Source organism: Hemitrygon akajei, chromosome 18 (assembly GCF_048418815.1).
Source record: "Hemitrygon akajei chromosome 18, sHemAka1.3, whole genome shotgun sequence".
Taxonomy (NCBI): Eukaryota; Metazoa; Chordata; class Chondrichthyes; order Myliobatiformes; family Dasyatidae; genus Hemitrygon; species Hemitrygon akajei.
Window position 1 is genome coordinate 10,236,599 of NC_133141.1, and position 24,000 is coordinate 10,260,598.

The 24,000-nt window shown below is 44.6% G+C and overlaps 1 protein-coding gene across 2 annotated transcripts in view; it reads right to left on the reverse strand.

Moving 5' to 3' along the window:
- LOC140741066 (solute carrier family 15 member 1-like) overlaps positions 1–24,000 on the reverse strand; it is a 94,792-nt gene that overhangs the window by 62,511 nt on the left and 8,281 nt on the right. For both annotated transcript variants that reach the window (XR_012102001.1, XM_073070755.1), the window contains exon 2: positions 18,617–18,706. Coding sequence is in view for 1 of the 2 variants with exons in the window: in XM_073070755.1 (XP_072926856.1) it covers positions 18,617–18,677 (61 nt within the window). In the remaining variant the exon portion in view is untranslated. The remainder of the gene's footprint in view (positions 1–18,616; positions 18,707–24,000) is intronic.

Genomic DNA, 24,000 nt, shown 5'->3' on the forward strand with positions numbered 1-24,000 from the left:
GGCTTTTACACTTTATTCTGCATTGATTTTGTTCTACCTCAATGTGATTTGACGTGTATAAACAGCATGTAAGACAAGCTTTTCACTGTTGGAATGTTATGTTGAAATTGTACAAGACGCTGGTGAGGCCTAATTTGGAGTATTGTGTGCAATTTTGGGCAGGAAAGATGTAAATAAAATCGAAAGAGTGCAGAGAAAATTCACAAGGATGTTGCTGGAGAATCTGAGGGGGAATTTCTTCACTCACAGGGTGGTGCAGGTGTGGAACGAGCTGCCAGTGGAAGTGGTAGAAGCCGTTTCAGTCGCAACATTTAAGGGAAGTTTGGATAGGTACCTGGATGGGAGGGGCTTGGAGGGTTATGGTCCAGGTGCAGGAAGATGGCACTAGGCAGAAAGCCATGCCGGCACAGACTACGACTAGAGGTCATGAGTTAAAGGGAACATGAGGACGAACATCTTCTCCCAGAGGCTGCTGAGAGTGTGGAACGAACTGCCAGTGCAGGTGGTGAATGTAACTTCGATTTCAACATTTAAGAGAAATTTGGTAGGTACATGAATGAGAGGTGTACGGAAAGCTATGACCTAGGTGCAAGTCGGTGGGACTAGGCAGATTAATGATTCAGCGCAGACTAGATGGGCTGAAAGGCCTGTTTCTGTGCAGTAGTGTTCTATGATTCTATGCATGGTACATATGACATTAATAAACTAACACCAATACCAGTAATATTGCAGGAAGGGAGAGGATCAGCTACAATTATCCTCACATCCACTGATCTTTCCACCCTTAGATGGAGGGGGAGTGAGTGTTGAATGAGTGAGTGATGCTGCATACAGGATGACAATCTATAAAATCTGCTGACATATATCACAGGTGATAAGGAAATACCCCGACTACATGTCAGAGTGTGATGGGTGAGCTGTGTCAGTCTAGAAATACAGCTGCTGAACAGCAGAGGACAGTACAGGGCAGTGTAATCCATTTATAATACACTAACTTTACTGCCACACCTGCTTCCCTCCCTCCTTGTAACCTACCACTCTCCCCAAACACCCCTTGCCACTGGAACATGACTCCACCTGGAATCAAACTCAAGTTAAATGCTGAATGAAATTAGGAAACAGAACAGCAATTTAGACCTACACAGGAATATGATAACAGCCAAGTAATCAGGTTTGGTGAAAATTTAATAAAAAACATAGATGCTGGAAATCTAACACCAGAAAATGTTGGAACTACTCAGCAGATCAAGTAGTAACTGTAGGATGAGAAAAACAGAGTCAACATTTCGGGAATGGGACAATAGAAGATTGTTAGGCTACGGGGAGGATAGGGGAGGGGTTGTCTCTGACAGGGAGCAACTAAGGTGATCAGTTTTAGTGATAATACAGGCCATCACACTGGAGAGAACTCTCCTGGGTTCCTTCAAAATGGTATCAAGAGATTCTTTACTTTGGCTTGAAATTATAGTCACTAGGTGGAAAAAGAAATAAGGTAGTACGATAAGATGGATGCTTGGCCTCACAATCAATCTCATGATCTTGCACCTTACTGTTTACCTGCCCCGTGCTTTCTCTGTGGCTGTTACACTTTATTCTGTATTGTTGTTGTTTTGCCTTCATGCACTGTGTAATCATTGGATCTGTATGAACAGAATGCAAGACAAGTTTTTCACCGTACCTCAGTACATGGGGTAATAATAAACCAGTTCCAATTCCAAGGTGCAGAAGGGTAACTAACTGCACACTCCTCACAGCACTGGGCACTTGGGATATCTGAGATCAAGAGGGACAGGGTTAATAAAGAAGCTGTGTCCAAAGAGATTCCAAATGCCCTTGAAATAAATCAACTCCTATCAAAAGAAAGTTGTTGGCAATACTGCAAATACTCAGCAGGTACTGGAATTGGTTTATTATTATCACATGTACTGAGATACAGTGAAAGGTTTTGTCTTGCATACTGTTCATACAGATCAAATCATTACACAGTGCATTGAGCTAGAATAAGGTAAAACTATAAAAATGCAGAATAAAATGCTACTGAAAAAGTGCAGTGCAAGAAATCAATAAAGTGCAAGATCTTAACAAAGTAGATTATGGAGCCAAGGATCTATCTTATCATACAAGAGGTCCATCCAAGAGTCTGATAACAGTGGGACAGAAGCTATCCTAGAACCTGGTAGTGTGTGCTTACAGGGTATTGTATCTTCTGTCCAATGAGAGAAGGGAGAAGAGGGACTGTTTGGAGTGGGTGGAGTCTTTGATTATGCTGGCTGCTTTACTGAGGTAGCAAGAAGGATAGGCAGAGCCCATAGAGGTGAAATGGGTCCCTGTGATGTGCTGAGCTGTGTCCACAGCTTCTTGTGATTATGCGCAGAGCAGTTAACAAACCAAGCTGTTATGCATCCAGACAGAATGCTTTCCATGGTGTATCTATAAAAATCGGTAAGAGTCGACAGGGACATGCCAAATTTATTTAGCTTCCTGAAGAAATAGATGCATTGGTGAGCTTTCTTGTCAACATCTTCAGAGAGGAATATCCCTGATCTCTGTGGTGTTTTGAACACCTGTTTATAAAGATGCACTGTAACTGTATGGAGGGTGTCAGTCCCATCAGCTGTGATCAGAGTCACCGCCTCAGCTGCTGGAGCTGTGGAACTAGTACTACCTCACAAGGTAGCAATAGATTGGATCCCCATTTTTTAATTGTTCTCAGTTAGCTTCCTGTGGGGAAACAAGTGCCATTCTTATTACTCAGTGACATTAAAACTAGTCAGAATCCGACACCCCTCCCACGTTCCAGAGAACCTTTAACCTATTCTGGGCTGGCCTTGGTATCCTGCTGGTCCAGTAGTAACTCTATTTAATGTTGTCAGCTCATGATGAAAAGAACTGAACAACAGTATACTGTAGGCAGGTAGCAGGGCAACAGGGGACAGGACCAGAATAGGGGAGTCAATGGCCTCCTTGTGGGGACCAAAGGGGAAATCCTGCAGCACTGGACCCACGATGAAACAAAAGCTGTGAATTTCCAAGGCTTGATCCTATTCCTGGCAGAGTTACTCTGGCAGTGAACTCCCAATGATTCTCTGATTCAGGCCTGGAATAATAAGATACACAGGGGGGACAGAATGACTTAAACAAGGAGTCCACTATCTTTGGGCATGGGTCCTTATTACATGCTCTCTAATGATTCAGTTGCCACCTTAAAGCCATGCCACCAGACAAGGCAGGGTAATGACTCCTCCAGCTCCTGCTAAGCCTGTTGCTCCATTTGTAACTCTCTTTCCTTCTCCAACATTAACAGTTTCCATTTCCCTGACCCGTTCCACTCTGCCACCAGCCAACTCCACCTGTTATCACATTAAACATTTTCTTTTGAGTCCACTCATTACTCCCTATAAAAGTTGTGACTGAAAGCCCCTATTGGTTCATGCATTATGAAGAAAATTACTTGACCCAACAGTACTTAGATCACCTCCCTTAACCCTTGTTTTGCTACCTTGATGACTATAATGTGGCTGTCTTCCTATTTTACCCTAAAATGGAAAATGTTGTTGATTTTGCTGCCAATTCCCACCCTCCCTTCACCACCTCTCATCCTTCGATGCCCTGCCTTCATTTCTCTTCACCTCCAGAACTAAGATAGGAATCTTGACATTGGATTCTGTCTGACCAGCTTCAATGAACAATGGGTCAATCTCCACTTCAGAAGCATCTTTCCCACTCGTCATTTTTCTCTTCTCTGCTGGTCCATTCTTTGGTCAGCTTCAACACCCCCTCCCTACAAATAATAGCTCTCAATGCAATTGAAAGAGCAGCAATACCAATCCTTGTATCTCCATCATTCCCAGGAACACTAAGCTGATTTACTAGTGCTTCTTTAATTTAGTCTACTCTATTCACAATATACAGTCAAGATTTGGATGGAGGGACAAAATGTAGCATTTGCAAGTTTGCAAAGAGCTGGATGTGAGATGTGGGTGACCTTTCAGGATGATGCAAAGAGAATCCAATGTATGTAATTTGGACAAGTTGGGTGAGTGGGCAAATGCATGGCAGATGCAGTTTAATGTGGATAACTGTGAGGTTAAAAAGCAGATTATCCGATTGTTGATAAATTGAGTAAAGACATGGGTGTCTATGAACACCAGTTACTGAGAGCAATTGTTCAGGTTCAGTGAACTAAGAAGGTAAATGGTATGTTGGCCTCCATTGCAAGAGGATTTGAGAACAAAAACAGGGATTTATTGCAGTGATATGCAAGACATTAGTGAGACACAAATTGGAACCCTTGTTCGCTGTTTTGGTCTCTTTTTATGAGGAAGGATATATTCGCCATAAAGAGAGTACAACAAAGGTTATTACACTGTATCCTGGGGTGGCAAGATTGAAGCACAAGGGAAGATTAGGTCAATTACAACTATATTCACAAGAGTTTAAAGATTTAGAATCCCATAGAAACCTGCAAAATTCTAACAAGTCTGGATGGAATGGATACAGAGAGTTTGTTCCTAGTGGCCAGAGAGTATAGAACTGAGATACTAGACAAATATTTAGAACCAAGACCCAGAGGTTGGTGTACTACTGGAGTTCTCTACTATAGAAAGCAGTGGAGGCCATCAGGAATTATATTCCACAAGTGGCTACATTTCTTAATACTAAAACAATCAAGAAATATGAGGAACAGATGGGTACAGTCTACTGAAATAAATGACCACTCAGAATGGTGCTGACTGGTAGAGTATGACCGAAGAGCAGACTGGTATATTCCTACTATTTTCCATCTTTCTATGTTTCTGCATTCACAATGTGATTTCCCCTAAAATGAGCAGACCAAATGAAGATTGGATAATTAATTCTCAAAACACCCCCTTCAGCCCAGTTTTCCATAACTTGCCATTTTCATTCTATATTTCATTACCACTGCTTTTCCAATGAAACTTAATATAAATTTAAATGATAGCACCTCTTCATCTGACTATGCATACAACAGCTTTCTCGACTCAGCAATATTCAGTACATTTATACCTCTTCTTGACCCATTTTTTATATTATCATTTCCTTTCACCATTGTCTCTTCGGGCATTTAATAATTCCTTCTCTCTATTTGATCATAGACCTCTCTTTTCTTTGCCCTTCTCCCCTTCCCTATTTCTCTGCGTCTTAAAAACGCTTTTCTGCTTACTTTTTCCAGCTCTAATGGAAGGTTATAGATCCAAAACACAACGCTGTTTCCCTAGGCTGCAGGGCATTTCATGCAGGCATTCAGAAATCAAATTTATGGAAATTATAATCTGCATTTCCCTCACCTAGCAATAATCATGAAACAACTGTGGAAAATTCTTAGTAGTTAGTCTATTAATAAGATACCTCAACAACCTATTTTAATACTAAGCAGAGATATGTTTTCAACTAAAAGAGACTGAAATTCAATTTAAAATGAGTGATAACCACACAGACAGGAAAAATACTGGGTCACTATCTAGCATGTGCTGAATTAAACGTTAGATAACAGACAGGATCACTCACAGTGCTCCTGAGCGAGAAGAGAGTAAAGCTGGTTCAATTTCCTGTTCCTGCTCACCATTATTTCCCTTTGCTAGGATTAGGTTCTGTTTCAAAGATTAGGATCACTTCAGTGATAAGTGAACACAGGGTACAGTGTGATCACAGACACGATGTCTGGATCTCCACACTGACCTAGTACCAGCATTTAATCTGCATTCAGCACACCGTAAACCCAGGAGATTGGGGTACTCTCAGTCTGATTCGTAGACCAGAAGAGACATAAGAACACGGACTGAAAAAGGCCATTCAACCAATTGGCAACAATGACCACAGTTCCATTTCTTTCAGAGTCTGAGAGCTAAGTGTTGCCTTAACTGAAACAAAACCACGGGGAAAATTTTAACAATGACAGAGCTATTTTCTTTGGTACCTGGAAAGGAGCAGAAGTTCTACTCTCTTTTATAGGATAACTGACAACCAATGGAGCCAACGCAAAATGCTAGGGGAACTCAACAGGTCAGGCAGCATCTATGGAGGGAAATGAACAGTTGACGTTTCAAGATGACTCTTCATCAGGACATTATCTTTTCCAACCATAGATACAGCCTAACCTGATGAGCTCCACAAGCACTTAGTGTGTGTTGCTCAGGATTTCTACCATTTCAAGTCAAGTCAAGTCAAGTCAACTTTTATTGTCATTTTGACCATAACTGCTGGTACAGTGCATAGTAAAAATGAGACAACGTTTTTCAGGACCATGGTGTTACATGACACAGTACAAAAAACTAGACTGAACTACGTAACAAAAAAAACACAGAGAAAGCTATACTAGACTACAGACCTACACTGGACTGCATAAAGTGCACAAAAACAGTGCAGGCATTACAATAAATAATAAACAGGACAGTAGGGCAAGGTGTCTGTCCAGGCTTCGGGTATTGAGGAGTCTGATGGCTTGGGGGAAGAAACTGTTACATAGTCTGGTCATGAGAGCCCGAATGCTTCGGAGCCTTTTCCCAGACAGCAGGAGGGAGAAGAGATTGTATGAGGGGTGCGTGGGGTCTTTCATAATGCTGTTTCCTTTGCGGATGCAGCGGGTAGTGTAAATGTCCGTGATGGTGGGAAGAGAGACTCCAATGATCTTCTCAGCTGACCTCACTATCCGCTGCAGGGTCTTGCGATCCGAGATGGTGCAATTTCTGAACCAGGCAGTGATGCAGTTGCTCAGGATGCTCTCAATACAACCCCTGTAGAATGTGATGAGGATGGGGGGGTGGGAGATGGACTTTCCTCAGCCTTCGCAAAAAGTAGAGACGCTGCTGGGCTTTCTTTGCTATGGAGCTGGTGTTGAGGGACCAGGTGAGATTCTCCGTCAGGTGAACACCAAGAAATTTGGTGCTGTTTACAATCTCTACCGAGGAGCCATCAATGTTCAGTGGGGAGAGGTCGCTCTGTGCCCTCCTGAAGTCAACAACCATCTCTTTTGTTTTGTTCACATTAAGAGACAGGTTGTTGGCTCTGCACCAGTCCGTTAGCCGCTGCACCTCCTCTCTGTAAGCTGACTCGATTTGCAGAATCTCTTGAGTCTCTGACAACCCGTGGTAAGTACGTGGGGAGGTGATGGGGTGGTGAGATGGGGGCCAGATAAGATGATCTTAGAAATTACTTGGATGGGACTGAATCTCCCCAGGATTCACCCTCCTTGAAAGCATGTGTGGTCTATGAGGACAAAGTCAGGTCAGCGCCTTGAACAATATGCCAGAGTAACATTGGTGCTCATCCTCAGCAACTAAGGTTTCCTTATGCAGCTTTGTGAATACCACTGAGAGCTGCTGACGCATTCTCTACACCAGGCATACCTGAATTTATATGGGCGAGGTTTCCCACCCAACTAAACACAACATATGAATCAGCACCAATAAATAATCTTCTTTTGTATTTAGAAATGACTCAGAAGGGGAGTTTAAGAAAGATCGTTAAATACGCCAATGTATATATTTAGTCTTTATCAGCTATATTCTACCTCTATTCATCACCACGAGACTAATAATTTTTTTTTTCCCTATGATCTTCAATCCAGTACTTAACTAGATGCCTTCATTCATCATGCTAGGAGGATTATCTGATGTATTCATTGACTGTGGAGCTTTGATACTAGAAGTCCCTGCCTCATCTTCCATATGAGGGTCAGCTTTGGCTCAATGGTGGTGCTGTTGTTCTGCTTGCGACAGATGAAAGCTAAAGTTCACTCTCCAGAGGCAGGCCACAGAATCTAGGCTGACACACCCATGCAGCAGCATTGTCAGGCGTGCCATGTTACAGGCGATATGTTCATCTCATAATCCCTGTGCCTTTCAGGTGATTCAAATACCACACAGCAACGTAAGGCAAGGAAGGTATACCAGTCAGCATTAACCCCTCAGACACTCACGCCAGCAAAACAAATTACTTGGCTAACTCACTGAGTTGCTGCTTGTGGTATCTCATGTGGGAAGCAGTGCCTTTCATGGCATTACGTAAAGAACCATGTTTCAGCAGTGTTTGGTTAGGTAAGATTCACCAAATCACTCCTATTCATGCTAACATATATTTCAAAATCGTCATCCTTAATTTCAAATCCCGACATAGCCTTTCCCCACCAAAGGGCTGAACCATCCCCGTCATGTATTGAGCTCAGAGCTCCATCAATTGAAGCCTTCAGTCTGATTTTTAATTGCTCAGTCATTTACATCTGTAGGTATGACTGCCAAACCCTCAAACTGTAGAATTCCCCTCCTAATCTCATTTCCCTCTCTCTCTCCATCTGTCATCTCTTAAGGCAATCCTTAAACCCTCTTTGGTTAATCTTTGGCCATTGTTGGAGCTGATTTGAAGCGGCAGATCCAAGGCAAGCCGAGCCAAGGTAGCAGGGCCCGGGCCTGAGAGTGAGGAACAAACCGATGTTTGACCGATTTAAGCAACAGGCCAGATCAGAAAGGTTGGGTACAGGCTGAATCAAGGCGGTAGAGCCCATGGCCAAGAGTGAGGAATGAGTCAATGTTTGGCTGATTTAAGCCCCAGGCCAGATTGAAAAGGTCAGGGTGTTGGAGCCAGAGGCATGGGATGGGCTAGTGTTCAGTTTGCTGCTTGATGAGGTTTACTCGTCTCTGCAATGAACTGAGGCTGTGGCCTGCAACTAATAGGCTCCTGGACTGGCTGCAGTGATGACTGGCTTCCGGGCTGTGGACTCACTTCGTGAACTAAAGTTCTGAATGTTAGTTGCTTACATTTTATTGTTTGCACAACTTGGGGTTTTTTTTGCACATTGAGTGATGGTCTTTTTTTACTGGGTTCTATTGAGTTTCTTTGTTTTTGGTTGCCTGTAAAGAGATGAATCTCAAGGTTGTATGCAGTATACATACTTTGATAAAAAATGTACTTTCACCTTTTGACTATCTGCAGGTACATATCTGTGAGTGATTCAATACCAAACTGTGTCTGTATCTCAAAGTCAAACAAGAGAAAATCTGCAGATGCTGGAAATCCAAGCAACATGTTGAAGGAACTCAGCTGGTCAGGCAGCATCTATGGAAAAGAATAAACAGTTGACGTTTTGGGCCGAGACCCTTCATCAGGACTGTTTACTCTTTTCCATAGATGCTGTCTGACCTGTTGAGTTCCTCCAGCATTCTGTGTGTGTTGCTTGTAACTCAAGATGTTCCATGCTTGTGGAACATCTTGAGATATTTTACAACACTAAGTTCTCCAGTGGAAAGATCATTCAACTTGAACGTTTTTGTCTCCACGTGCCCTACCTGACTTGCTATTCCAAATGGCTCTGCTCTTATTTCAGATATCCAGCAGGGCTTGCTTTCTCTTTACAAATGCAGGTAACCCTTGTTTTGGATGCTAATATGTCAAGGCCACAGAAACCATCCACCGTCTCTGGCCTCTGTTTCTCCCTCACTTTAGTTTTCCAGACTCTGATAGTTCATCTCAATTACAGCTAGCCATTACACGTGTGCAGCTGTGTAATCTACTGATCTCAGCATTTGGCCTCAGGTACAAAACTACCCTCTTCCATTAGGGTTAATTCAGTTACCAGTCACTGCTGTCTCCAAGTACTGACTATTCCAATAAAATTAATGTAACCTGAGGTGCTGCCTCAAGAAGGCAGCGTGCATCACTAAGGACCCCCACCATCCAGGGACAAGCCCTCTTCTCAGTACTACAATCAGGGAGGAGGTACAGAAACCTGAAGACTCACACTCAAAGACTCAGAAACAGCTTCTTCCTCTCTGGCATCAGATTTCTGAATGGTTCATGAACCCCTGAACACTACCGCAGTATTCCTTTTTTACACTCTCTATTTATTTTATACATAATAGTGATTTTTTGTATCTGCTGCCATAAAACAGCATGTTTCACATCATAGATACAAACATGATATAAGTCTGTGATAATAGATCTGGCTCTAAGTCTGATGGTGGCCAATTCAATTAAAAAAAACTCTGTAGTTAAACACACAAGATCAGCACACCATTAAATCTCCTGTGCCTCTTTATGGCATCCTCAGGGAAAACATTTGATTCTTACCTCAGGGATTAAATTTGCAATGATGTACCTTTCTACAGTGTTCCTCAGTAACAAGATAAATGTTTTAGTGTCCTTTCCAAAGCTAATAGAGATTGTGACATCAGGTGTGAATAGTTGGTGCAAAACCCATCCTTCCCTCTTCAGCCTGAAGTTGATTTTTCCACTCTCGGCACATAGGATGGTGAAGCTCTGGAGTTCTCCAGAGGTTAGATCACTGGAGGTGCTTAAGAAGAAAGGAGATAAATTCTTGAAAAATCAGGGAATTAAAGGCTATGGGGAACTGGCACAGCAGATAAGTTGGGGCTTTGGGGCAGATCTGTCAATATCATATTGAATGGGGTAGGTGATAACGTCTGTACTCTGATAATAAATGTTACTTCGAACTTTGACAAGTTTGATGGGCCAAGTGGCCTACTCCTGCTCCTATTTTCTTGTAAGTAGAGAACACAGTAGAGAAGTACAACGAGATCTAGGTGTTCTTGTACATCAGTCAATGAAAGCAAGCATGCAGGTACAGCAGGCAGTGAAGAAAGCTAATGGCATGCTGGCTTTTATAACAAGAGGAATTGAGTATAGGAGTAAAGAGGTCCTTCTGCAGCTGTACAGGGCCCTGGTGAGACCCCACCTGGAGTATTGTGTGCAGTTTTGGTCTCCAAATTGGAGGAAGGACATTCTTGCTATTGAGGGAGTGCAGCGTTGGTTCACAAGGTTAATTCCCGGAATGGCGGGACTGTCATATGTTGAAAGATTGGAGCGACTGGGCTTGTATACACTGGAATTTAGGATGAGAGGGGATCTGATTGAAATATAAAAGATTATTAAGGGATTGGACACACTGGAGGCAGGAAGCATGTTCCCACTGATGGGTGAGTCCAGAACTAGAGGTCACAGTTTAAGAATAAGGGGTAGGCCATTTAGAACAGAGATGCGGAAAAACTTTTTCACCCAGAGAGTGGTGGATATGTGGAATGCTCTGCCCCAGAAGGCAGTGGAGGCCAAGTCTCTGGATGCATTCAAGAGAGAGTTAGATAGAGCTCTTATAGATAGCGGGGTCAAGGGATATGGGGAGAGGGCAGGAACGGGGTACTGATTGTGGATGATCAGCCATGATCACAGTGAATGGCGGTGCTGGCTAGAAGGGCCGAATGGCCTACTCCTGCACCTACTGTCTATTGTCTATTATAACACAGAGATACAATGGATTACTGTTTCAGAAGAAAGACGTTCATTACTTTGTTGCCAATTTCCACCTTGCTCTCACCTTCCGATAATCAATCTCTTACTCTTTCTTCCTTTTCTGGATCTCTCCCTCTCCATCTTAGGAGACAGGCCAGCAACTAACATTGATTACAAACTTACTGACTTCTTTCAACTCATCCTACCTCTTTTCTATTCCATTCTCCCAGTCCCAATATGCTGTCGTATTTGCTCCAGAGAGGAGATACTCCATACAGTGGGCACTGAACTGCTCTCCTCCTTCCTAAACCATAGCTTCCTCTCTATTATTAACAAAGCCCTTGGCTTCATCTCATCTATTTCCCATGGCTCTGCTCCCCTGGTCCTCACATGCCATCCCACTGGTCTCTGAATTCAACAGATCATTCTCCACATTTTCCACCTCCTTCAAAGAGATTCCACCATCAGACACATCTTCTCTCCTCCACCTTCAGCATTTTGCAAGGACCATTCCCTTTGAAAATTCCCTGGTCCAGTTTTCTCCAATTCCTCCAACAACTCCCCTTGTTACAATCACAGGCCTCGGCGACCACTTTGTTTTTCAAGTGGTTGTCTTGGAGGAAAGATTCTGTGAGTGGTCCCCCATGTCCTTCTCACAGTGCAGTTGTTTTTTTTTCACTCAAAAACTTCTATAGTTGTACCGTGGAGAGCATTCTGACAGGCTGCATCACCGTCTGGTATGGGTGGGCTACTGCACAGGACCGAAAGAAGCTGCAGAAGGTTGTAAATCTAGTCAGCTCCATCTTGGGCACTAGCCTACAAAGTACCCAGGACATCTTTACCGAGTGGTGTCTCAGAAAGGCAGCGTCCATTATTAAAGGCCTCCAGCACCTAGAGCACGCCCTTTTCTCACTGTTACCATCAGGTAGGAGGTACAGAAGCCTGAAGGCACACACTCAGTGATTCAGGAACAGCTTCTTCCCCTCTGCCATCCGATTCCTAAATGGACATTGAAGCTTTGAACACTACCTCACTTTTTTAATATACAGTATTTCTGTTTTTGCACATTTAAAAAAAATCTATTCAATACACGTAATTGATTTACTTGTTTATTTATTATTATGTTTTATTTTATTCATTTTTTTCCTCTCTTTTTGCTAGATTATGTATTACATTGAACTGCTGCTAAGTTAACAAATTTCATGTCACATGCCGGTGATAATAAACCTGATTGATTCTAATTTGTCCTTTCATCTCTTTCTTCCCATTAGCCAGGGAACCAGTCTTCTCAGGCTAAGCAGTGATTCACTTGAACTTCTAATCCAATGTATTTAATTCACAGAACATAGAACAGTACAATACAGGGAAAGGCACTTCAGCCCATAATGTCTGTGCTGGCCACATTGCCAAACTAATCCCATCGACTTGAAAGTAATTTATATCCCTCCATCTGCTGCTTGTTCATATGCCTGTCCAAATCCCTCTTTAACATTGCTATCCTATCTGCTTCCACCACCTCACGAGTCATGTGCTCTAGTCACCTACCACACGCTATCTAAAAAAATCTTGTAAGTCTCCTTTAGATTTCTTCCACTCACCTTAAAAGTGAAGCCTTCTAGTATTTGACATATCAAATACTGTGGCGACCCACTTCCCAGCGCACTCGAACCGGCTCACAAATCGGCGCGCGCCGGCATTGAGGCCAGTCTCAAAAAGAGCGCCAAGTCTGCTTCACCAGCAAGGGGAAAAGTCCGCGCGCGGGACGGGACTGTGAATACGTGCCCCTTACAGCATTCCCACCCGGGGAGGGCGGGATCAGGAAGGCTTTAAAGCGAGGCCACGAAGTTCGAATAAATCTCTTTTGCAACTGCAGCTCATCGACTACGTGTCATTATTTCAGCGCTGTGTGTAGTACACCGCTACAATTGGTGACCCCGACGGCCCAAACGATATTTGAGCCGAAGATGAACAACACCGCATCTGTTCATGCAGTTTTGTTGAAGCTGCCAAGCTTCTGGACGCTGCAACCTCACCTATGGTTCCAGCAGGCAGAAGCCCAATTCCACATTCGGCAGATAACCTCAGAGGACACACGTTACTACTACGTGGTGAGCTCCCTCGACCAGGAAACAGCGGCCCAGGTTGAGGAGTTCATACAGTCTCCCCCAGCGGACGGCAAATACACGGAATTCAAAGCCCTGCTCATAAGGACTTTCGGACTCTCACGGCGCGAGCAAGCTGCCCGCTTACTGCACCTGGATGGTTTGGGAGACAGACCGCCATCGGCTTTGATGAACGAGATGCTGTCCCTGACCGGAGGTCACAAGCCCTGCCTCATGTTTGAGCAGGCGTTCCTGGAGCAGCTGCCCGAGGACATACGCCTGCTGGTGTCCAACGCGAATTTCAGCGACCCCCAGAAGGTGGCAGCCCGGGCGGACGTGCTGTGGAAAGCCAAGAAGGAGAGTGGGGCGTCCGTCGCACAGATCACCAGGCCACGCTCCCAGCAGCAGACCAGACCAGGCCCAGCAGCAGAGCCCGCTAACCCCAGAGGCAGGGGTGAGGAGACCAACGAACAATGGTGCTTCTACCACCAGCGGTGGGGCGCAGAAGCCTGCCGCTGTAGCCCGCCCTGCAAGTTCCCGGGAAACACCAGGGCCAGCTGCCGCTGATGGCTACGGCGGCTGGCCATCGGGATAGCCTCCTGTATGTGTGGGACAAGCAGTTGGGACACCGCTTTTTGGTCGACACCGGTACCGAGATCAGCGTCTTACCTCCGACGAGTTACGACACCCGCAACTGGGCACCTGGTCCCACCCTGAGGGCCGCGAACGGCAGCACAGTAAGGACCTACGGCACCCGTACAGTGTGGCTACAGTTCGGCTCCAGCCAGTTCACGTGGGACTTCACACTGGCCACCGTAGCCCAACCGCTCCTGGGCGCAGATTTTTTGCGGGCTCACAGCCTACTGGTCGACCTGCCAAGGAAGAGACTGGTCCACGCCGAGACCTTTCAAACGTTCTCCCTGGGTGAGGTCCAGTTGCCAGCCCCACACCTCAACTCCATCACGCTGTCCGACAATGACTTCACCAGTGTCCTGGCAGATTTCCCATCGGTTCTGGCACCGCAGTTCACGGCAGCCATGCCCAGACACGGCGTACAGCACCACATCCCGACACAGGGACCACCCCTCCACGCCCATGCTTGAAGGCTTACCCCAGACAAGCTCCGACTGGCGAAGGAGGAGTTCAAGAGGATGGAGGAATTGGGGATCATCCGGCGGTCCGACAGCCCATGGGCCTCCCCCCTGCACATGGTGCCCAAAGCATCAGGGGGCTGGAGACCATGTGGCGACTACCGCAGGCTGAACAAGGCTACAACACCAGACCGCTACCCTGTGCCGCACATACAGGATTTTGCAGCAAACCTGCACGGCGCACGGATCTTCTCCAAGGTGGACCTCGTCTAGGGATACCATCAAATCCCGATGCATCCAGATGACGTCCCCAAAACAGCACTCATCACCCCTTTCGGCCTTTTCGAGTTCCTCCACATGCCGTTCGGCCTGAAGAATGCCGCACAGACGTTTCAGTGGTTAATGGACGCGGTGGGACACGACCTGGACTTCGCTTTCATCTATTTGGATGACATTCTCATAGCCAGCAGCAGTCATCAGGAGCATCTGTCCCACCTCCGTCAACTCTACGCCCGACTGAGTGAATACGGCCTGACAGTCAACCCGGCCAAATGCCAGTTCGGGCTCGACACCATCTACTTCCTGGGCCACAGGATTACTAAAGATGGGGCAACCCCTCTGCCTGCTAAAGTAGACGCAGTCCGCCATTTCCCCCGACCCAACACAATCAAAGGCCTTCAGGAATTCATGGGTATGGTAAATTTCTACCACCGCTTCCTCCCTTCAGCTGCCCGGATCATGCGCCCCCTGTTCGCCTTGCTGTCCGGTCCGGGCAAGGACATTACCTGGGACGAGGAGTCCGCCGCCGCTTTCATTAAAATGAAAGAAGCCTTGGCAAACGCCGCGATGCTAGTGCACCCCAGAATAGATGTCCCTACCGCCCTCACAGTGGACGCATCTAACACGGCAGTCGGTGGAGTACTGGAACAACTCATCGAGGGTTGCTGGCAACCCCTGGCGTTTTTCAGCAAACACCTGCGGCCACCCGAGCTCAAATACAGTGCTTTCGACCGGGAACTGTTGGTGCTATACCTGGCAATCCGGCATTTCAGGTACTTCTTGGAAGGTAGGCCCTTCACCGCGTTCACGGACCACAAACCGCTTACCTTTGCGTTCACGAAGGTGTCCGATCCCTGGTCGTCCCGCCAGCAGCGACATCTGTCCTACATCTCTGAATACACGACGGATGTCCGGCATGTCTCGGGAAAGGACAATGTCGTGGCGGACGCTCTCTCTCGCCCTATCATTCAAGCCCTGTGCCAAGGGGTAGATTATGAGGCATTGGCGGAGGCGCAGCAGGCAGACGAGGAGATCCCAAGTTACAGAACCGCAGTCTCTGGTTTGCAGTTCCTGGACCTCCCCGTAGGCCCAGGTGAGAGGACCCTACTCTGTGTCGTCACCACCGGCCAACCCCGTCCCCTCGTCTCGGCAACACACACAAATGCTGGAGGAACTCAGCAGGCCAAGCAGCATCTGTGAAGTAAACAGTCAATGTTTTGGGCCAAGACTCTTCTTCACCTATGTGTGGTAGGTCCTGAGAAGGATCTTGGCCCAAAGCATCGACTGATTATTCTTTTCTATAGATGCTGTCTGATCTGTTGAGCATCATGGTCATCCACTGCAACCAAGGAACACCCTAGTTTATGACACCAGTTTGTACCACTGGGCCAGAGGGTGGAACTGCCCCAATACAATAGCTTTTCCATTTAAAAAAATCTCCAGCACAGGTTTCCTCTCATGATGGACAACCACTATGGTAATATTTAGAATCAAGCAACTTCCTCTTACATGAGTTACAATCCACGTAGGTAAAATTTCACTTTCACTCACAGACAAGTATCTAAGTTAAATATAATAAATTTGTTCAAGGAAACAGAGAAAATAAAAATTGAAACATAAGCATTTTTCACTAATGGTTGGTTGACTCCACCTTTAGATTCCAAAAATTGGCTGCTTAAGTTCATGGCTTCCATTCTTCTCCTCCAACACCAATACATCTAATTTTAAACTCTCAACATTACTTATGAAATAATCTGTTTTATCATAGCCCCCTCCCTTTCTTCTGCAATCTCTACCAGCCCCACAACCCTCTGATTCTGCCATCTATTCCTCCACTTCTCTCCTTGTATGCATTCCAGATTGTAATTGATACACCATCAATAACTCTTGGAGACGTGAGGCGAGATATAGGCTTTTATTGGCTGGAAGAAAGAACAAGCAGCAATTGACCACCACACTGCATCCTGGAGACTGAGGCCGGGGCGGTGTCCCCAATCACCTTTATACCGGGGTCCGTGGGAGGAGCCACGGTCAGCAGTCAGCGGGGGGGCATGTCCAGACAGGTATATGTAGTTCACCACAGTAATCAACAGCATTGTAACTGGGAACTTTCTTGTGCCCTAATTGTAAACTCTGGGATCCACCCACAGCTCACAGCCCCACTCTTCTTCTCATAAAACAAACCTTAAAGCTTACTCTTTGACAAACCCAAATATCTCCTTTGCATTCTTAACAAGGTTTGTTTGTTAGCAGTGAAACAACTAAATAACTTTTAACATATTAAAGCTACATGTTGGAATTATGAATATAAGCAACTAGCTAATTAGATTTTTAATAGCTCCTTTAAAGAAAGGTGGATAGTAAGTATTTTCCTGTGTGCAGACACACCCACATACTCACACAGAGCCATACACAAATCAATCTCTTTCTCTCTCTCTCTCTCTCTCTCTCCCTCCCTCCCTCCCCTCCATCAACCAGTCTGTATATAATACCGGCACTGAGAATATAGACTGCATAGACATATTCCTCAAGTGCTCAACCATCCTTTGGGCTGATCCACGATAAGAGTTCACGATAAGGCAGGAAGTACTTTCCTGCAGTGTTTGCCAAACCCTCTAGGTACTCATATTCCAACATGATACAAAGTATATACCTCAGTGAATTAATTGTGCTTCTGAAAACATCTTTTGTATGAGTCTGTTCCGGGCCATATACATCACCTCAATAAAGACTGATTCACAATTCTTGAGTGCAGGCCAACCAAAATAAGTTTTGAAAATCCCGACAGAATGAGAATGTTGGCAACAACTTGAGAAAAAAAAGAAAAGAAAAATAGAAACTGTATGTGCTGTCTGTGAAAAGAGTTAATATTCAGGTTAAAGAGAGAACATAAATCAATTTTCATAGTTAGGATACAGGGCATATTTTTGATAGGGTGCGGCTAGGGTTGCCATAGTGAGAAGCTCTTGATGACGGGTTTACGGAGGAACCACAATAAAAGGAATGTGAATGTGATAAGGTGCAGAGCTGTCAGACATGCTGAGCAGGTCAAGCCACACTAACAGAGAGAGAGAAAGATAGATGATGCACAGCCAAACTAGCCAGGAACAGCCAGAAAGGGAAGGGTGAGAGATGGACCCCATGAAGACAAGAGCAGTGTGTAAAATGGCAGCAAGAAAGTGAAGGCATTTTCGAGTTCTGTGGGGAAGCAGCACCAATGGAGTCACCAATCTACAGGAAAAAGCACTGTGGAGGTGGGCCAGAGTAGGGCTGAAACAAAGACTGTTCCATGTATCCCACAAAAAAACTGGCACAGCCTGGACCTGGGCACCTATTAATATTTTGTCATGTGCATCAGCCAAATTCAAAAAGGCCTCTTGTATAAATTTTACATCGTTTTCATTTGGTGCATAAATATTCATAAGAGTCCATAGTTCTGAAAAGACTTGACAATGTATAATTACATATCTCCCCGCAGAATCAGTTAATACATTTTGTATTTTAATTGGTAAAGTTTTATTGGAGTGTGGAATCAAAACATAATTTCTAAATTTTCACAATACCCAGAGAGCCAAGATTGAGAAAGACATCAATAAACACAACAAATAGGGAAATAATTGGCTACTGAACTTCAAGACAGATGGTTATGAGGCAGTACATTTTGGTAGGAAAAAAAGAGTGGTCATATGTTACTTGAAAGACATGTCTAGGTGAATTAGAAGAACGGAAACATCTTGGAATACAGATACACCAGGTCCAATTTCTAGGCATTAGTATTTTGAAACTGTTGGCTGAGGTGGCTGCAGGCTTCAGGGTATAAGGAGAAGTCTGGCTCTGCAGTTTGTCACTTAACATGCGACAGGTCGGAATCGATTGAAACTCTACCTGGCTCCACGGTGTCAGTTCCTTGTGAGTGCTGATCATCCAAGTTCTCGTACTCAGTCATGGGTGTATCAGCACGCTGTAGCAGTGTACCTGAGTGAGAAGGAACATGGTTACAGGCGCCATTAAAATGTACAGTTGAATTACAAACATATAAACACATGTAGACTTTCACAAAATTACAGATGTATTTTTATAATACATATAATGTATGTATAGAAATATGAAATGGGAGATAACCTTAAGAAGGATATCGATGGAAGAGTGAAGCAGATGATAGTAAAGGGAACCAGTGACTCCCCTTCTTACTGCACTCTCCCATGCAACTGGAGCATGTAGCACCTGTCCTTAGACATTGTCCCTTGCACTTCTTCCAATCCCATCTCACTTTCAGGCAAATGGGGCCAATGTAGATGGGCAAAAGGATCAGTATGGGCAATGGGGCCCAAAGGGCCTGTTTCCATGCTAACTGATCTATGATGAATGTACAGTGTGTGTAGTCCTGAAACATTAACAGTGGCACTTTCAACAGATGCTGACTGACCTGCTGAGTATTCCTAACATTTTCTGTTTTTGTTTCATTACACATACTCTCACACACACACAAATACATGCACACACTCATACACACATGTATACACACACAGACATTCACATAAACAGACACACACACACACACACAACGCATACATGTAGGTACATCAGACCACGAAGCTGGGTCCTGTGTAACCTATACTCTCTGCAGCCCACGTCAGATTGCTCTGGATTAAAGTTCATCTTAAATTTTATAAATCTGCAACATAACTTCCTACTCTTGAATTCATTGCCTTGTCTAATAAAGACAAGCATGCTATACTCCTTCTTTACCACCCTATCAACTTGTGCAGCCACTTTCAGGGAGCTATTGACCCCAAGATCCCTCTGCTCATTGACCCTTAAGGGTCTTGCCATGAACAACATACTTCCCCTAAACATTTGATCTCCCAAAGTGTACCTCGCATTTTGGCAGGGGTAATCTGCTATATCTCTGCCCATACCTGCAACTGAGATCTATCCCATTGTATCCTTTGGCAGTCTTACACACTGTTCACAACACCACCAATCTCTGCATCATCTGCAAATTTACTAACATAGCTGGCTATATTTTCATCTTGATCACTTATATATATTGCAAACAGTACAGACCACTGTGGAACACCACTAAACACAAACCTCCAACCAGAATAAGTCCTATTGATCATTACACTTTGTCTTCTATGGGCAAGTAAATTCTGAATCCAAAAGCCCAAGTCACCAAGAATCCCATGCACCTTTGTCTTCTGAATGAGCCCCCCTATGAGGGACTTTGTCAAAGATCTTACCAAAATCTGCACAGACAACATCCACAACACAACTGTGCCACATGGCAGCGAGTATAGGAATAGAGTGAGGTGGAGGATAAATGTGTGGCTGAGGAATTGGAGCAGGGGACAGGATTTCAGATTTCTGGATCATTGAGATGTCTTTTGGGGCAGGTGTGACCTGTACAAAAAGGAAGGGTCACACTTGAATCCCAGGGAGACCAATATCCTGACAGGGAGGTTTGCTAAGACTATTGAGGAGAGTTTAAACTAGAACCGAACTGAAGAGACGGAGGAAGAGGCAGTTGGCTCACAAATAGAGAAAGCTTGGAGACTGTGTGAGAGGGTGGATAGGCAGGTGATAGAGAAGGGTATTGGGAAATGAACTTGGTCTGTCAGTGGAGAGCATTTAGGAGATAATCTAAGTGATCACAATTCTATCTCCTTTACCATAGCATTTGGACAGGGATAGCAACAGACAAGTTAGGAAAGTGTTTAATTGGGGTAAGGGGAAATATGAAGATACCAGGCAGGAACTTGGAAGCATAAATTGGGAACAGATGTTCTTATGGAAATGTACGGCAGAAATGTGGCAAATGTTCAGGAGACATTTGAGTGGCATTCTGCATAGGCACTTTGCAATGAGACAGGGAAAGGATGGTAGGGTACAGGAAACGTGGTGTACAAAGGCTGTTGAAAATCTAGTCAAGAAGAAAAGAAAAGCTCACAAAAGGTTCAAAAAACTAGGTGATGTTAGAGATCTAAAAAGTTATAAGGCGAGCAGGAAGGAGTTTAAGAATGAAATTAGGAGAGCCAGAAGGGGCCATGAGAAGGCCTTGGTGAGCAGGATTAAGGAAAACCCCAAGGCATTCTACAAGTATGTGAAGAGCAAGAAGATAAGATATGAGAGAATAGGATCAATCAAGTGTGACAGTGGTAAAGTGTGTATGGAACCGGAGGAGATAGCAGAGGTACTTAATGAATACTCTGCTTCAGTATTCACTATGGAAAAGGATCTTATTGATTGTAGTGATGACTTGCAGCAGACTGAAAAGCTTGAGCATGTAGATATTAAGAAAGAGGATGTGCTGGAGCTTTTGGAAAGCATCAAGTTGGATAAGTCTCCGGAACTGGACGAGATATACCCCAGGCTACTGTGGGAAGTGAGGGAGGAGATTACTGAGCCTCTGGCAATGATCTTTGCATCATCAATGGTGACGGGGGAGGTCCTGGAGGATTGGAGGGTTCTGGATGTTGTTCCCTTATTCAACAATGGGAGTAGAGATAGCCCAGAAAATTATAGACCAGTGAGTCTTACTTCAGTGGTTGGTAAGTTGATGGAAAAGATCCTGAGAGGTAGGATTTATGAACATTTGGAGAGGCATAATGTCATTAGGAATAGTTAACATGGCTTTGTCAAAGGCAGGTCGTGCCTAACGAGCCTGATTGAATTTTTTGAGGATGTGACTAAACACATTGATGAAGGTAGAACAGTAGATGTAGTGTATATGGATTTCAACAAGGCATTTGATAAGGTACCCCATACAAAACTTATTGAGAAAGTAAGGAGGCATGGGATCCAAGGGGACCTTGCTTTGTTGATCCAGAATTGGCTTGCCCTCAGAAGGCAAAGAGTGGTTGTAGATGGGTCAAATGGGCCATATCCTGCATGAAGTTCGGTGACCAGTGGTGTGCCTCAGGGATCTGTTCTGGGACCCCTACTCTTCATGATTTTTATAAATGACCTGGATGAGGAAGTGGAAGGATGGGTTAGTAAATTTGCTGATGACACAAAGGTTGGGGGAGTTGTGGATAGTGTGGAGGGCTGTCAGAGTTTACAGCAGGACATTGATAGGATGCAGAACTGGGCTGAGAAGTGGCAGATGGAGTTCAACCCAGATAAGTGGGAGGTGGTTCAACTATGATGGCAGAATATAGTATTAATGGCAAGACTCTTGGCAATGTGGAGGATCAGAGGAATCTTGGGGTCCGAGTCCATAGGACACTCAAAGCTGCTACGCAGGTTGACTCTGTGGTTAAGAAGGCATATGGTGCATTGGCCTTCATCAACCGTGGGATTGAGTTTAAGAGCCGAGAGGTAATGTTACAGCTGTATAGGACCCTGGTCAGAACCCACTTGGAGTACTGTGCTCAATTCTGGTTGCCTCACTACAGGAAGGATGTGGAAGCCATAGAAAGGGTGCAGAGGAGATTTACAAGGATGTTGCCTGGATTGGGGAGCATGCCTGATGAGAATAGGTTGAGTGAACTCAGCCTTTTCTCCTTGGAGCGGCGGAGGATGAGAGATGATGTGATATAGGTGTATAAGATGATGAGAGACATTGATTGTGTGGATAGTCAGTGGCTTTTCCCCAGGGCTGAAATGGCTAACACGAGAGGACACAGGTTTAAGGTGCTGGGAAGTAGGTACAGAGGAGATGTCAGGGGTAAGTTTTTTACGCAGAGAGTGGTGAATGTGTGGAATGGGCTATCGGCGACGGTGGTGGAGGCGGATACGATAGGGTCTTTTAAGAGACTCCTGGATAGGTACATGGAGCTTAGAAAAATAGAGGGCTATAGGTAACCCTAGGTAATTTCTAAAGTAAGTACATGTCAGCACAGCATTGTGGGCCGAAGGGCCTGTATTATGCTGTAGGTTTTCTATGTTCTATGTTCTATCAACCTTCATCAATTATCTTCATCACCTTGTCTCACTAGTTATTCCGTTTCTCTTGATGTATATGTAGACTGTCTTAGGATTCCCTTTCACCCTACTTGCCAAGGCTGTTTCATGGCCTCTCCTGGCTCTCCTCATTCCATTCTTGAACAGCGGGACCCACAACTGAAACAGCTGCTGAAACTTCAGTCGAGCACTCCCATGCGTGGCACCAGGATCTCAAGACCATCGATCTACTTTATTCTTTCAAGGGAGATCAACTATCCTTATTGGACCACTTGCTGTATTCTGTACTCAAGTCAGTAATGCAGGGATTTATTGGATGATGTGTAGAATCTTTTGCATGTCTCCTCTATTGTGACATAACAATTACTTTACTCCTTGCCCTTTGTCATTCATGCTGCGTTCGAGCCAGGCTGGGGATGCTTGGGTTGGGTGGGTGGGTTGGCTCAGTAACAAAATGTTCGTTCTTTATACAATCTCCAGCACAGCACAAACCACCATTAAACAATTATCAAAGTACACACAGTTAATAGTACAGAAAAATATCCTTTGGACTCTGCCTTAATAAAAAGCACATCATAATGCAATTTTAATGTTTGTTTCAAAATGCATCATTCATTATCTATTGGCCTGTGTATTAATCCCCATGTCCTTACATATTGACATATAAATAGAAGATTTGGGAACACTCAGCTGGTCAGGCGGCATCTGTGGTAAAAGAAACAGAGTTAATGTTTCAGGCTGAAGACACAAGACTATGTAGATCATGGAGCATGTCCTTCAGTGAAAAACCATTCTCCACTTCATACAGTGGAGTCTAACGCTGAAACAGAAACTGGGTGTTAGTACGGAGTTTAGAAACCAGTCCCATATGGTATCTGGGTAAATTTGGAAACCTTGAGCATCTCCTTCCAAAGATAGGGTCTTTTAAGAGACTTTTGGATAGGTACATGGAGCTCAGAAAAATAGAAGGCTAGTAAGCCTAGTAATTTCTAAAGTAGGGACATGATTGGCCCAACTTTGTGGGCTGAAGGGCCTATATTGTGCTGTAGGTTTTCTATTTTTTTTTTACTTTATTGCCCTCTGATTTTCCTCATTGTTGCTTCTTTCCTGGGGTTTGAGCGACCCAGCATCTCGGAGGAAAGGTTAGCATCAGAACATCAGGACACCCTGGTCAAAGTCAACATCCTCCAGAAGGTATAAACCATTCAGTAGTAATATTATGATGGTTCCTATGGTGACATACAAGGAACATCAAAGAAAGACAAAACTCCAGAAGCTAATTAGTCTGCACTTAATTCCAGAAAGGAACTGGCCTTAGCTCACATTCACACCCACACCTACAGGCTTTCTAATGGATCAAGGTC